The 12,934-nt window shown below is 33.7% G+C and overlaps 1 protein-coding gene across 1 annotated transcript in view; it reads left to right on the top strand.

Annotated features, from left to right (window-relative positions):
• The window catches only part of LOC118187467 (FH1/FH2 domain-containing protein 3-like), a 237,732-nt gene extending 234,933 nt beyond the window's left edge, over nt 1-2,799 (top strand). Inside the window, exon 38 of the mRNA XM_085816229.1 lies at nt 940-2,799. Coding sequence (XP_085672355.1) covers nt 940-992 — 53 coding nt within the window. The 3' untranslated portion in view covers nt 993-2,799. The remainder of the gene's footprint in view (nt 1-939) is intronic.
• Nucleotides 2,800-12,934: the final 10,135 nt, after the last annotated feature.

Consider the following 12,934-nt stretch of genomic DNA (forward strand, 5'->3'; position numbering starts at 1 on the left):
TGATTAAAATAAAATAAAATGTAAAGAAATAAACTAAAATTTAATAAGCGATTTTTAATATAATTTTATAGTCTCGAAAATTTTATTTTTTGCCAAATTTCTACTGAATTGTTGTTCAGTTACATAAAAGAAGTGCCGGAGCTTTCTTACCTAGGGCTCCGGTGCACTCTGCCTACAATTATGATTTATCCCAAAAATTAGGAATACCGGAGCCAGGCTCATGCACAATTTAAGCTCTGGCTAAAGCTATAATATTATCTGCTTCCACAATATAGCAGCATATATTGTACAGATGACTGATTGCAAGGATTTCTTTATAGAGTGTTCTCTTGATGGTGAATGATCAATAATTCAGGCAAATGATGGAAGAATGAACATAGATGATGCCATTCGGATTGGCAACGGTACTTTTATTTCACAAGGGAATGGTGCTAGCACCAGGGTACCTGGGCCGACGGCCCTACCCCTAATTCAATAATAGTGCTTTTACTAATATTTTAGACAATAACAATTCAGGAGCATATGGGTAGTCACAATTTAGAAAGAGTGAGTAAAAAATTTGAAGGTGTATAAAAAGATGGGTTAGTAGGAATGAGTGTAACAACTGACTGGTAGACTGCAAGCTCAGTGAGAGAGTAAAAAACCTTAATAAACCCTTTGGAGTGACTTCTAAAATCTGAAATTTAAAAAAAAAAAAAAAAAAAAAAAATTATTGCCTTTTTCCTGCATGCTTTTAGAAAATCTCAGAAAAACTTTTCAATTTCAGAGGTGGTTGATTATGGTTTGTTGTTACCATGAGAGAGTTTACTGTGTTAAAAAATGAAATTAAAAATTGAAATAAAATAAATATATGATTTCAAGCAATTCTAATTTTTTTTTAAGGATTAGACAATCTACCATATCATTGAATTTGTAAGCTAAATCCGTTTCTTTTTACAGTACGCAGAACGCTAAAGAGTGGCCTTGACATTGGAGATGGTACTGGAACGTGAAGAATTCCAAGTAGCTTATTGCAAGTTTAACAAATTCAAAAAAGAGGGCTGTGTGTTACCAGGAACTGAAAATGTGATAAATCCCAGTGATGAAGCGAATCACAGTGGAAAGAGAAAGGACTTTTTATCACCTTTTGTTTTGTATTTATTTTATAAGACTTAAAGAACTGTACCTGTAATATTTTTCGACTCCATATTTAGCCAATTTAGCGAAACAGTTTCTTTGGAAAACTATTTCCCATGCTCAAGATCACCATAAACAAAAATTATATACAACTAATGACAGAACGAAGACATTTTGTCAAAGGGTAAATTTGATAGCAATTGAAATAATTAAGTTATCTACCTTTTTCCAAAAAGAAAAAAAAAAGAATCTCCGTTTCAGGTAAAGTAATCAGATGAATGAACGTTGTAAATCTTGCAACCTCCTTAATCCTGATGCTGCTGCATTAAAAGACACTTATACTCTGATCTCCGATTTACATAAATCAAAAAGCACTTAATATGAAAATATCAAAAACAGTATTTGCGATGAATAGGTATGTTGGTGTAATTTTTTTCTTAAAAAAAAAAAAGGGTTATGAAGCCCTGCGTGATTCAAAATAGAATTCTGTATTTACGAATTATATAAATTACTTTCAAGGTAAAAATATATTAATGTCACTTTATGTATTTTTGGGAATCTTTTCTTCAGAAAAATATAAATGAAGTATAAAATATAGAATAAATTTGAGAAGATATGGTGAAACAGACTTGAAATTTTTTGACATACCTGAGCAGCAAATGAACAGCATAGCAATATATATGCTAACATACATAATGTTACATAATCTATATTACATAAACTTATTAACCTTTTAACTGTCATGCCCGAGATTATCTCGGGCACAGCACTGGTGTTTGAAAATGTCACGTCTGAGTATTTCTCGGACGTGACATTTTCAAACAAAACTTTAAAAATTTTACCCATATACTTCAAAATATCAATTTTTAACTACTTAAGTATATTTTATTTTGTACTAAACATTTGATTTTTCCAATTAAAAAATTTGACAATTTGTGTACCCAAATCATCAAAATAACTTAACAGTTAAAGGGTTAACTTATAATGTCACTAACTAAAAAAATAAGTCTTTTCGAAAAATCGGACCTGAATTTATCTAAGAAACTAACAGTTTTTCTAAGATCGATTGCTTAAAAAGTGCAGAAATCTATATTTGAACCTATCTTTACTCGATTTTTACTAACTCAGTGATATATTTTTGCCACCATGGAATAACGTGATTAAATCTGGTACACAGTGTTGTGAAATTCCTGGAGGACATTAACTTATGCAATGATGCTAAGCATGTATTCATTTACTCAGCTGAGTTACAGTCTGAAGCCACAACTATTAAACTCTTATATCCATTTCTTCTGAATGTTAACCATCTGTAATTGGTGATTTCACACAACTTGAAATAAATTTCAGTGATGAAAGTACTCTCCGTTTTAGGTTAGAACTTGGCATTTACAAATGTCTAGCAGCATTATCTGCCTGATGCAACAGCATTTATTACACATTTCTTACAGATGATCTCATCAAACATCAAAATTAAAATCATCAATCTTTAATAACTGAGAAACATTAAAATTTTTAAAAAATGCTCGTACCCCCAAAAAATTATTCGGATTTAATCCCCCTTCTTTCGCATTTTCGAACCTTTTTCTTCACACTAGTCATGTGAAATATATACAGAACTTATTTTTAGTGTATATTTGTATAAAGATACTAAATATGGTAATAAAGAATAATTAAAATGAGAAATTTGTTTTGCCTCATTTTCAAGTTTTTTTTTTTTTTTTTTTTTTTTTTGTACAAACACACTCATCAAGCATGCACTAAAATACATTGTTTTACTAAACTGCGAGTATTTATGTATTCCAAGTACTCGAGTCTTAAGAAATATTATGAGTAATTATTCATTATCAAAATTACGTTTTGCTGGCAGCATTAATTATTTAGAGAGGAAAAAAGATTTTCTCAAGGAAGAATTTGCAGTAAATATCTTACGAGATGGACTTAATTATTTAAGTTAATGGATTGGAAGCTAATGATTTAGAAGGCATGAATCAGCAGATTTTAATAGCACTAGATAATATGAGATTTAAAACTGTTTAATTTCTGATAATAATGCTGTGAATTAAACATGCATTTGAATTAATGACATTTAATAAAGCTTTGCAGCCATATATTAAGCACCCTTTAGATGATCCTAGGTTTCTTTTTCTTCTTTTTGACATAGCTCATATGTTAAAATCAGTACTCAATGATTGGTGTTACAAAAAAATTACATTTCCTGATCTTGAAAATAAATATATTTCAAAGAAAGCTATAACTTAAAAGATTTGAAATTCCTGTATAAGCCAAAGAAATCTTCCATTGCTAAATATAGCCATTTACTCCCAAATAAAATCACATGAAAAGTCACAGCTATTCCTTGAACAACATTTTAAATTATACACATTTTTTCCTCGGATTTCATTAGAGATATAGTATTTCTCATTCAATCACTTCAGTTCCGACTTTGCAGCAAGACAAAACTACATAAAAAACTCCAAACATCTTCATAAAAATTGAAAAAAAAGAGAAAAGAAAGATAAAAGAGATAAAAGATAAATTTTTAAAAAGACTAAAGTCTGCTTAAAGTTTCAATAGACCTGAAGTGCTATCTGGGAAGGCCGAGAAAGGAAGGATGAGCTGGCTATAGCCTGATGCAGAAAAAACATTCGTATAAATAATAGGCAAAATAGTGCGAGTTTCTTGGTTCACTAGTAATAATTAAACCTTAAATCTATAACACAATATTAAGAGGTACATATTAGTTTAAATAAGTTATACAATATGGGTACTAAGTATGGCCATAGGCCGTTTACTATTATTTGGGTCATTAAAGTCGTAATCGTAAATCCTTATAACTGGGTTGTTGATATTAATAAGATTGGCATAAAAGTTCCGGGTGAGCCGGCAGTAAAAACAGAGTTGTTCTATTGTATTATTAAGTTGTTCTATACCCAATTCTTCATGTAACTCTTGATTTTGAACGTACCAGGGAGAATTGGTAATCTGTATTAGGACACAATTTTGAGTCTGTTGCTATTTTTTTCTATAAGATTTGCATGAATATGCCCAGACCGAGCAGGCATAGCATAGAATGGGACGCAATACGGTTTTATAGATAAGCAACTTGTTGTCTATTGAAAGTACACTGTTTCGAGAAATTAAGGGGTGAAGTATCACTTTACTAACTCATCAAGAATAGATGTTACGTGTGGATACCATGATAGAGTTTTACCGAGGATCACTCCAAGATAAAGGACTTGCTTGGCCCATGGGATGACTTCTCCAAAGAGTTGCAGGTTTTGGTTGAATTTAATCTTCTTGGTGAACAGAATTACTTGAGTGTACACATTAACTTTGATTTTCCATTTTGTCTGCCAAGTCTTGAGTATGTTTATGTAGTCCTATAGTCATTGTATAGCTGGGCTAACAAATGCACTTTGTGAGAGGATCGCAGTGTCATCAGCATACATTGCGAGTGTTGTGTTCTGTGTGTTGGGAATGTCGTTCCCGTAGATATTGAATAAGGTAGATCCAAGCAGACCTTCCTTGGGGGACCACAGCAAGGATTGCCTTATGTGTTAAGAGTGTATTTGAGACGCGAACGACAAAGTGTCTACCGGTTAGGTAGGATTTAACTATGTTTGTAATGTAACCTGGGAAGGGCAGGTTGTGTAGTTTGTAGATGAGTGGGTCCAGCCATACGCGGTCAAAGGCTTTTGCTATGTCTAAAAACAGTCCTCCTGTTATTTTCTTTTTCTGTAGCCCTTCACTGATAAGTTCCACAGCACAGTATAGCTGGTTGACCATACAATATCTGCTTCGGAATCCGAATTGGTGAGGAATGATGATGCTATTCTGTTCCAGATGTTGATCAATCCTGGTTAGTAGTACAGTCTCCATAATTTTGCTAAGTGAGGATAGCAGACTTATCGGGCAGTATGACTCTGATGAGCTTGCAGACTTTTTGGGTTTCAGAATTGGTGTGATTTGAGCCAGTTTCCAACTTTCCGGGAAATGCTGCCATCTGAGTATAAGGCTGACAATCTTTGTGAAGAACAGTAGGATTTTAACTGGAAATTTCTTGATCATTCTATTGCTTATGGTGTCACAACCAGTGCTCTTGTTGTTCTTCAGCTTTATTAATGTAGGAGCAAACCTCCGACGGTATGACTAGGATCATGTTGTCAGTATGCGGTCTTGGCATATAGTTGTTGTGAAAGTCAGTAAGTAACTGTTCTGTAATGGGGTCGTGAATGTTGTTAGTGCAAAATTGAGATTCCAGATGCTGTGCTAAAAGTTCTGCTTTCTCAGTATCTGTGTAATAATGGATCCTTTGAGGGCCTTTAAGGGGCGGATGTTGTTGTGGCATTTTTTGTACCTTTTGATCACTTTCCATATGGAGTTATCGTCTCTGGAGAGGGACTCCAGGTAGTTAGCCCAGTGGAGTTGTGAGTAATAATTAGTGCGAGACTTGACTGCATCACACAGCATATTGAAAATAGTTTTATTCTGTTTGGATCTGGTTCTCTGAAATTGTCTCCTGGCGGCATTGTGTTTTTTGATGAGCTGACTAAGTTCCTTGGATCTGACAGATTCAGGCTGTTTCATTTCTCTCTGAGCACTTTTATAGGCATTTTGTACTGCACAGGTAAACTCCTCGATTAAAATATCAATGTCATTGCCTGAATGTATTGTTGGGATTGTATACTGAATGCTGTTTAGAGCTTTGGCAAAAATTTGCCAGTCAGTTTTAAAGGCTCTTTTGACTGGTGTAGTGTAACTACTGATGTTCAGCATCAAATGGACTGGATTGTGGTCGGAAGATAATTCATCCAACACAGAAACATCCAGCGGAACACTGGTGTTTCTGAGAAGGAAGAAGTCTAAGATACTAGAGGAACCAGTAGTATACCGTGTTGGGGTACTTGGAGCTCCTAAAATCTGAAATGGGACACTGTGGGCCAAGTTGAATATGACATTGCCGATAGTGTTAGAATTATAGCAGTTCCATGCGCGGTGTCTAGCATTTATGTCTCCACCTATAATTAAGTGTGTACCAAGTGTGAGTAATGTGTTGAGATCCGTCTCAACAGTTGTGCGGAGCTTTGATGGTGGTACATAAGTGGAGACAAACGTGTATGTTGCGATGGAGATAGCTGTGGCCTCAATGGCTGAAAGCTGTGGGATTGTTATTTGATAGTGATGAATGCAGCATTTAACAAGGAGAGCAGTACCACCTCCTCTCCTTCTGCCAGCAGTTATGTCTCTATTGGATCGATATACACAGTAATTTGCAACATAGATTGGGTTTGATGGGCCAAGTCGGTGTTCTTGTAGGAATAATAGATCGGGACTGTGCTCATTTATAAAATCTTGCAGTTCATTAATTTTACGAGACAAACCGTTTTTGTCCCATGTATAAATGTTTACACAATTGTTAACAACACTATACATCACATTTAGAACCAAAGACATTTTCGAATATTTCAAACAAAATAAACGTCTTGTCAATAGTGTGCTCTGCAGCTTGAAGCTCAGGCATTTTATCTGTAATCTTTCTAATAATATTAGCAAATGAGAATCCCTTAAAAATATCAACAAGTTCCTTAATAAATTTAAACATCTCAGCAAATACATTTGGGCCTACGTCTGTAGGTTTCTTATTAATATTAATGTTATCAGTTACATTTTTAACATTTTTATCAGACAATTTCCCATTTTCAAGCGCAGCTTTACCACTAGTTGCATTAGCATAACTAATGCCTGGTACTACATTATTTCGATTACCAAAATTTACATTGTCAGATACATTAACTTCACTTTGTACATCACTTAGTGAATTGTTAACATTTCTAGCAGTAGGGAATTTTGGACACCTACGGTAATTGGCCGTGTACCCTGGTTGTTTGCAGTTACAGCACATAACATTGTTAATTCGTTTAACCTTACGGTTTTCAGTTTTATGTGCCCCTGCACACTTGACCCAGCAGGGCTCTAGTTCGAAATTTTCTGACAAGTGGTGGAAGTGTTGGCAGTTGTGACACTGCACAACACTTCCGATAGTATTATATGGGGTAACAGTAACATAAAAACACATGAAGTACTAAGTTAAGTTATGAATATCTTCTAACCAATTCTCCAACTGGACTTGAAAAAGAGGCATAGGGACCTTAGTTTTGAATCTATGCATTTGTAACACTTTACACACCTTGTAACCAAGAGCTGTAAGCTCTTCATGAATCTCATCTTTAGGACAGTCCATGGGTAGTCCTCTAAAGACAACTTTAATAGGTTTTTCTACCTTGCTGATCATTAAATAATAATCTATCTGTTTATCATCTAAGTACGTAGTAATTAACCTATGATCACTCTCTGTTTTGGGGAACACTTTCAGAAACTCGCCATTTATCTTAACTGCAAATTCGAGTTTAGTATCACTCTTTAGTTTTTTAACAAAATCAGAAAATTTTTCAGCAGGTTTTACCATAATAGGTTTAATTCTTGGGTGCTCAATTTCAATAATTTTAGGCTCACCCTGGTCCATATTATCATTTCCATTTAATCCATTAAATTTATTGCTTACGGGAATATCTACATCACACTTAATTAAGTTAGAAAGCTTGGCCGGGTTTTTCGGCTGAGTAAAGCCATCAGTATCAGTGATTTCGGTAGCTGACCTCTTATTCTTTTTTGATGGCCGATTGGGCTTAGCATTAATATTACCAGAATCATCATTAAAATTTGAAACAGATTAATAACATTTACATCAGATCCATTTTCAACATAAACATCAACACTTTTACAAGCAATATTTAACAATTTTCAGTTTGCTAGCCATTACTTTTTTGGCAATATCAGTAACACTTAATTTAATAGAATAAGGATTGTGTGCACCAAAAAACTACCACTTACCTTTATATATCTGTAATAATTCTTCGGCAAAACCGTGCTCCCTGGCAAACACAGTCCAAACTAATCGCAGTTCGTGATCCGATTTAGCATTGGCAGTCAACTTTTCCAAATCCATGTCGATCGACATAATTTTAGATTTTAGCTTCTCAATACTTTGTCATACACACAAGTAGTCCTCTAACATAAGTGATTCCACATTTATTAAAGCACTCCAATTGCCTCCTAAATATTTATCTGCAAAACGATGCATTTCGTCTGTCAGCTCTAGCACATGGTTCCGAACCGTAGATGTATATATTTTAGGAGGCGGAGAGAGTTTGTTCCCCACCATTGCACATGGTGGCTAATCCTTGGTGAAAAAAAAAGGCCACTGTTCACAGCACATGAAAAAAATCACACAATTTCGAAGTAATCCACACACGAAAAATTCCGAGATGATGAGAAAACAGCATCAAATAACTCCTATTGCTCAAAACAACTCAAAACAATTCGGCCAACGGACAAGAAGACGGATATTTCGGTGCACAAAATGGAAAGTTAACGTTAGGTTTCCTTGTTCAAGAAAACACTGAAGTTGGTGCACTAGCTTACTTAATTCAATGTTCTATTAAGAGTTTCAAATGTAAGCAAATGGCGGCCTCATTAGGCCTAGCGCCACTTAAACATTTAAATTGTTGATAATTCTACAACTATTGCATACAGATTAACTAAATGCATAAAAATCTTAAAATAGAACACAAGAACAACGTAATTGAACCACTAAGTAAAAATGCACAATTTACCAACAGATAAGAATAAAAAAAAAAAAAACGAGCCCACCTAACCATATATATATATAGATCTACATTTATATACTTTTGGTGCGGCCGATTGCAACAAAAAAGGGAAGTGCACAATTACATGTTATAGCAGTCCCATATACAAAATTTCAAAGTTCTTTGGCTGATCATTGAGTTATGAGAGATACTTACAACGTTCAGACATGGCAAAATATGAATTTTAAATCCATTTTTGAAAAACGAGTCCTTTATTCTATCTGTGTGTGCAGATGTCAAGCAGAAATATCGTTCAAATGGATTCGAGATTGGTCAAAATGGATATTTTTTTTTTACATTTGATACCCAAAATGTTTCGTAATTACAATACTTCTTTTACTTCATACAAGGAAGTAAAATCATAGCAGCATTAAAATGCATATCAAAGGATCAGATGTTTTTATACATTCAAGTAAAATTTGTGATTTTATTTCAGTATTTACAATATGATTGAAGACTTTAAAAATAATTTTGAAAGTACGCACTTTGATGATAAATTTCGTGCGGCTGTTACGTCTCAGATTGTTAGGCAAATTCCTTAAAGAAACTGGCGTTGTGGCTTAAAATACGGAAACAAATTAAGGAAACTTTATCACTCGCAAACATTTCGGACATTAAATATAGAAACTACAGATGCATTCATTCAGTTGCATGAGGCTGAATATATATTGTTAGGAAAATTTCAAACCGATGCTTTTTGACTTATGTTCTGGACTGATTGGAAATGTCAGGTTCATATTATTACATAAATTACTTACAATTATCAGATAATAAAAGAAGCTTTGGTTTAGAAGAAACATAATTTCATCATCAAATATGAATCTTCTTCTTAAGTCCCTTTTACCAGCTTATGATAAAAATTTTATTGTTTCATTTGTAAATAAAAGGGTCACTTTGAAATTTTTGAGATACACACAGGTTTCTTAAATTATACTTACGAAATTTAGGAGGGTAAAGCAGTCTCCTCCAGCATCAAAGCTCTTCTGTAGACGAATTTTCTAAAGATTAAATGCCTCAAAGCCATTCATTTCTTTGAATCAATGACAAAAATGCATATTCATCAATCTCATCTTCACAATGAAAAGGGCACTCACGTAATAGTCAAAAGTCACACGTAGCTAGATCGGGTGAGTAGGGTGGGTGTTCTATCACTTTGATGGCTATCATTGTTATTTTTGTTCAAGAAACTCAACTGTCAAACTTGCTGAATGGGAAGATGCTCTGTCATGCAGGAGCATGAGTCCTCTGACATTCAGTTCTTAAAGAATTTCTATAAGACACTAAGTTGGTGTGTCAGTTAGCTGTGACTGTCTTCTATACTTCCAGCTTGACTGCTTTGACCAGTCCTGTACTTCTGAAGAAAAATGGCATACATTACTCTTTTTATTTGGTATATCTTTTCACCATTGTGGGCATGGAAATCATCTTCAAAGACACATACTTTACTTTCTTGACGTGTTGGAATGTCAAAAAATTGTATGTACGTTTCATCATCACTTACGATTTTAGAAATAATGTGGCGGCCACCATCTTTAAGTAATTTAAGAGTTTCTTTACTGATTCTGACACGCTCTTCCTTTTTGGTGTCATTAAATTATGGGGAACCCATCAGCAAACTTGTTTTTTCACATGCAGTTCTTCATGAATAATTTAATGCATGGTGGTGGGTCCAATCTCAAATTCCTTCTACACCATTTACCAGTGATTAACATTATCCATATGGCAGACACATTATTCGGGATTACTGCTGACAACGGCCTTCCTGTGTGTTCTTCATCCTGAAGAGGGTTGCAACAACTCTTGAATTTTGTAAACAATCTGAATACAGTAACGCGAGATGGACCTTCATTTCCAAATGCTAATTGTGGACGTTGAATGCATTTCTCCGCGGTTTCTAGCGCGATAATATTCTCTTGTCACTCCATTTTCCCATCTGCCTAATATTTATTCTACTCTAAACTACTTGCAATTGGCCGATAAAAAATCGTCTGCTAGGGTAAAATAGTTCATGTTTCCAAACCAAACCGTTAATTTTTTTCTGCCACTTACCGCCTGCAAGTATCTCACAGAGTGACCTCCATACTGATGATTATTCAAAGTTACTAATTAATGATTTTTCTATAGAAAATGTTTCTTATGATATTTCGCCATTGCTGGTTTATGTTTCGGGTTATTCTTCCATGAAAGAATTAACGGTGGCAAAATGCAATATTTGTCAGGTTTGGTTACAGGGTAAATTCAGCAGATATAGAAGAAGATATTTTTAGTTTTGTTAAAGAATTAGGGGAAAATTAACATTACCATCTGAAGTAGCTCAATTGTTCATTAGTGAAATTCTTAAAATCATGAAAGCTATATTTCTTACCTCAGGAAGGCAGACAGGTATTTTATATCAATTAACTTGCATACGGTTATGTCGAATAATTTTAACAGATTCTTGCACCTGTGGAATGACTTTACAAACTCAGTTAGAAACTGTCATCTCCTTCATAACCTGTAAAATATTATTAAATAAATATGCAAAATTAATATAAAAGGTTCACATATTTTTTTTTTTTTTTTTTAATTTAGATTAATTTGCTCAAACAGAAAGTCGCAATTGTTTATTTTGCTATGCTTTCTTGTTCCTGCATAGATTATGTATAATATGTAACATGTGTGCATATGATACAGTTCCAAGTTTTATGAATCTGTTTACTATAGTGGAATAGGCCTGCAATTTGAGCAAATCACTTAAAAAAAAAAAAAAAAAAAAACTGACCACTTACTTTGGGTCAACCAGTTTTCCTTAGAAAGTCCTCTATCCCCTTAAGCAGATAGCCTTCATGTGCTTTGCCATAATGAAATGAGTCAAAGAAAACCACTTGCTTTTTGGGTGGTTTGGAAAAAGTGATACAACAGAAAATTGCAGCTGGGACAAATAAGAGATTTTCCTTTTTATAAATGTAATAAGCACATCATTATTTGATAAAAGATTTGTTTATAGCATAACATGTATGCAAGTTTCCAAATTGTATAGCATTTCGGGAATTTTTAATTCACTTGTTTGACAAAATGGAGATGTCCAGTTTTTATTAGTGAATGCAGTGAACATTTATATATGCCTTCTGGAACTGTGGTGGTACGGCCACAGATTTAGACAAATATTCTGCCCTTAATATTTATTTTACTATTAGAATAAAATTTACATCTATAAATCTAAATTTTTACCTTATATGAATTTTACATTATGTCGGGAATAAATTAGATTCAGATTACATTAAAGGATTTCATTTTTATTAAAACTATAGAAATAAAGTTTATATTTGGTAATTCTCAATGATACTTTAGTTATATAAGCAAAGTAGAATTGTTTTAAAATTATTGAATAAATAAATTTTACCCTCTGTGAAAAATTTAATGTACATCATGCAAACTCCTCATTTATTTTAAGAGAAAATTATGATTTTCGGCAAACGTGGCAAAATAATGAAGGGAAGACCTATCTTGATCACGTGATCTTCCGAAACTAATTTCACTTCGAGTCTATGTTGTCAATGTAACCAATGGCAGTGATTTTCTATTCCTCGCATAACCTATAAAATGTATTAAAGAACCTTAGTAGTGGAAGACAGATGGCGTTGTCACGGCACGCCTTGATAAGAACGAACTATGCATGCGTCAGGAGAGCAACGACGGATATTGTAATACAACAGTTCTCTTTTGTCAAGAGGTAAAATTTATCAAAAAAGGCTAGGGAATGTACAAGAAAATACTTCGCCAACACAGGCCAAACTTCGTTTTGAATTCCCTACATCATTTTGCATTTTCATTGATTATGTATTCAACTTTCATATAATTTGCAAAGAAATGGACTTCGCTCCAGACAAAGCGGGAGTAGGACCTTACTTCAACCCATATCATTACTCTCAATGCATTTTATTATTCTAGTGTTAACGCATTTATATACTTTGCAAATAATTTTCAAGTCCTCATCACAAGAATACAATTTATTTTATTGATATATAATCTACTTATCTACATTTATTATGTTTCAACTTCATTTCACATTTCCCATACAGCAAATAACATCAAAAGCGCTTATTCTTCTATTTCCAGCCACACGCCTCAGA

Source organism: Stegodyphus dumicola, chromosome 4 (genome assembly GCF_044657685.1).
Source record: "Stegodyphus dumicola isolate Sdum_Otavi_A_Nest chromosome 4, ASM4465768v1".
Taxonomy (NCBI): domain Eukaryota; kingdom Metazoa; phylum Arthropoda; class Arachnida; order Araneae; family Eresidae; genus Stegodyphus; species Stegodyphus dumicola.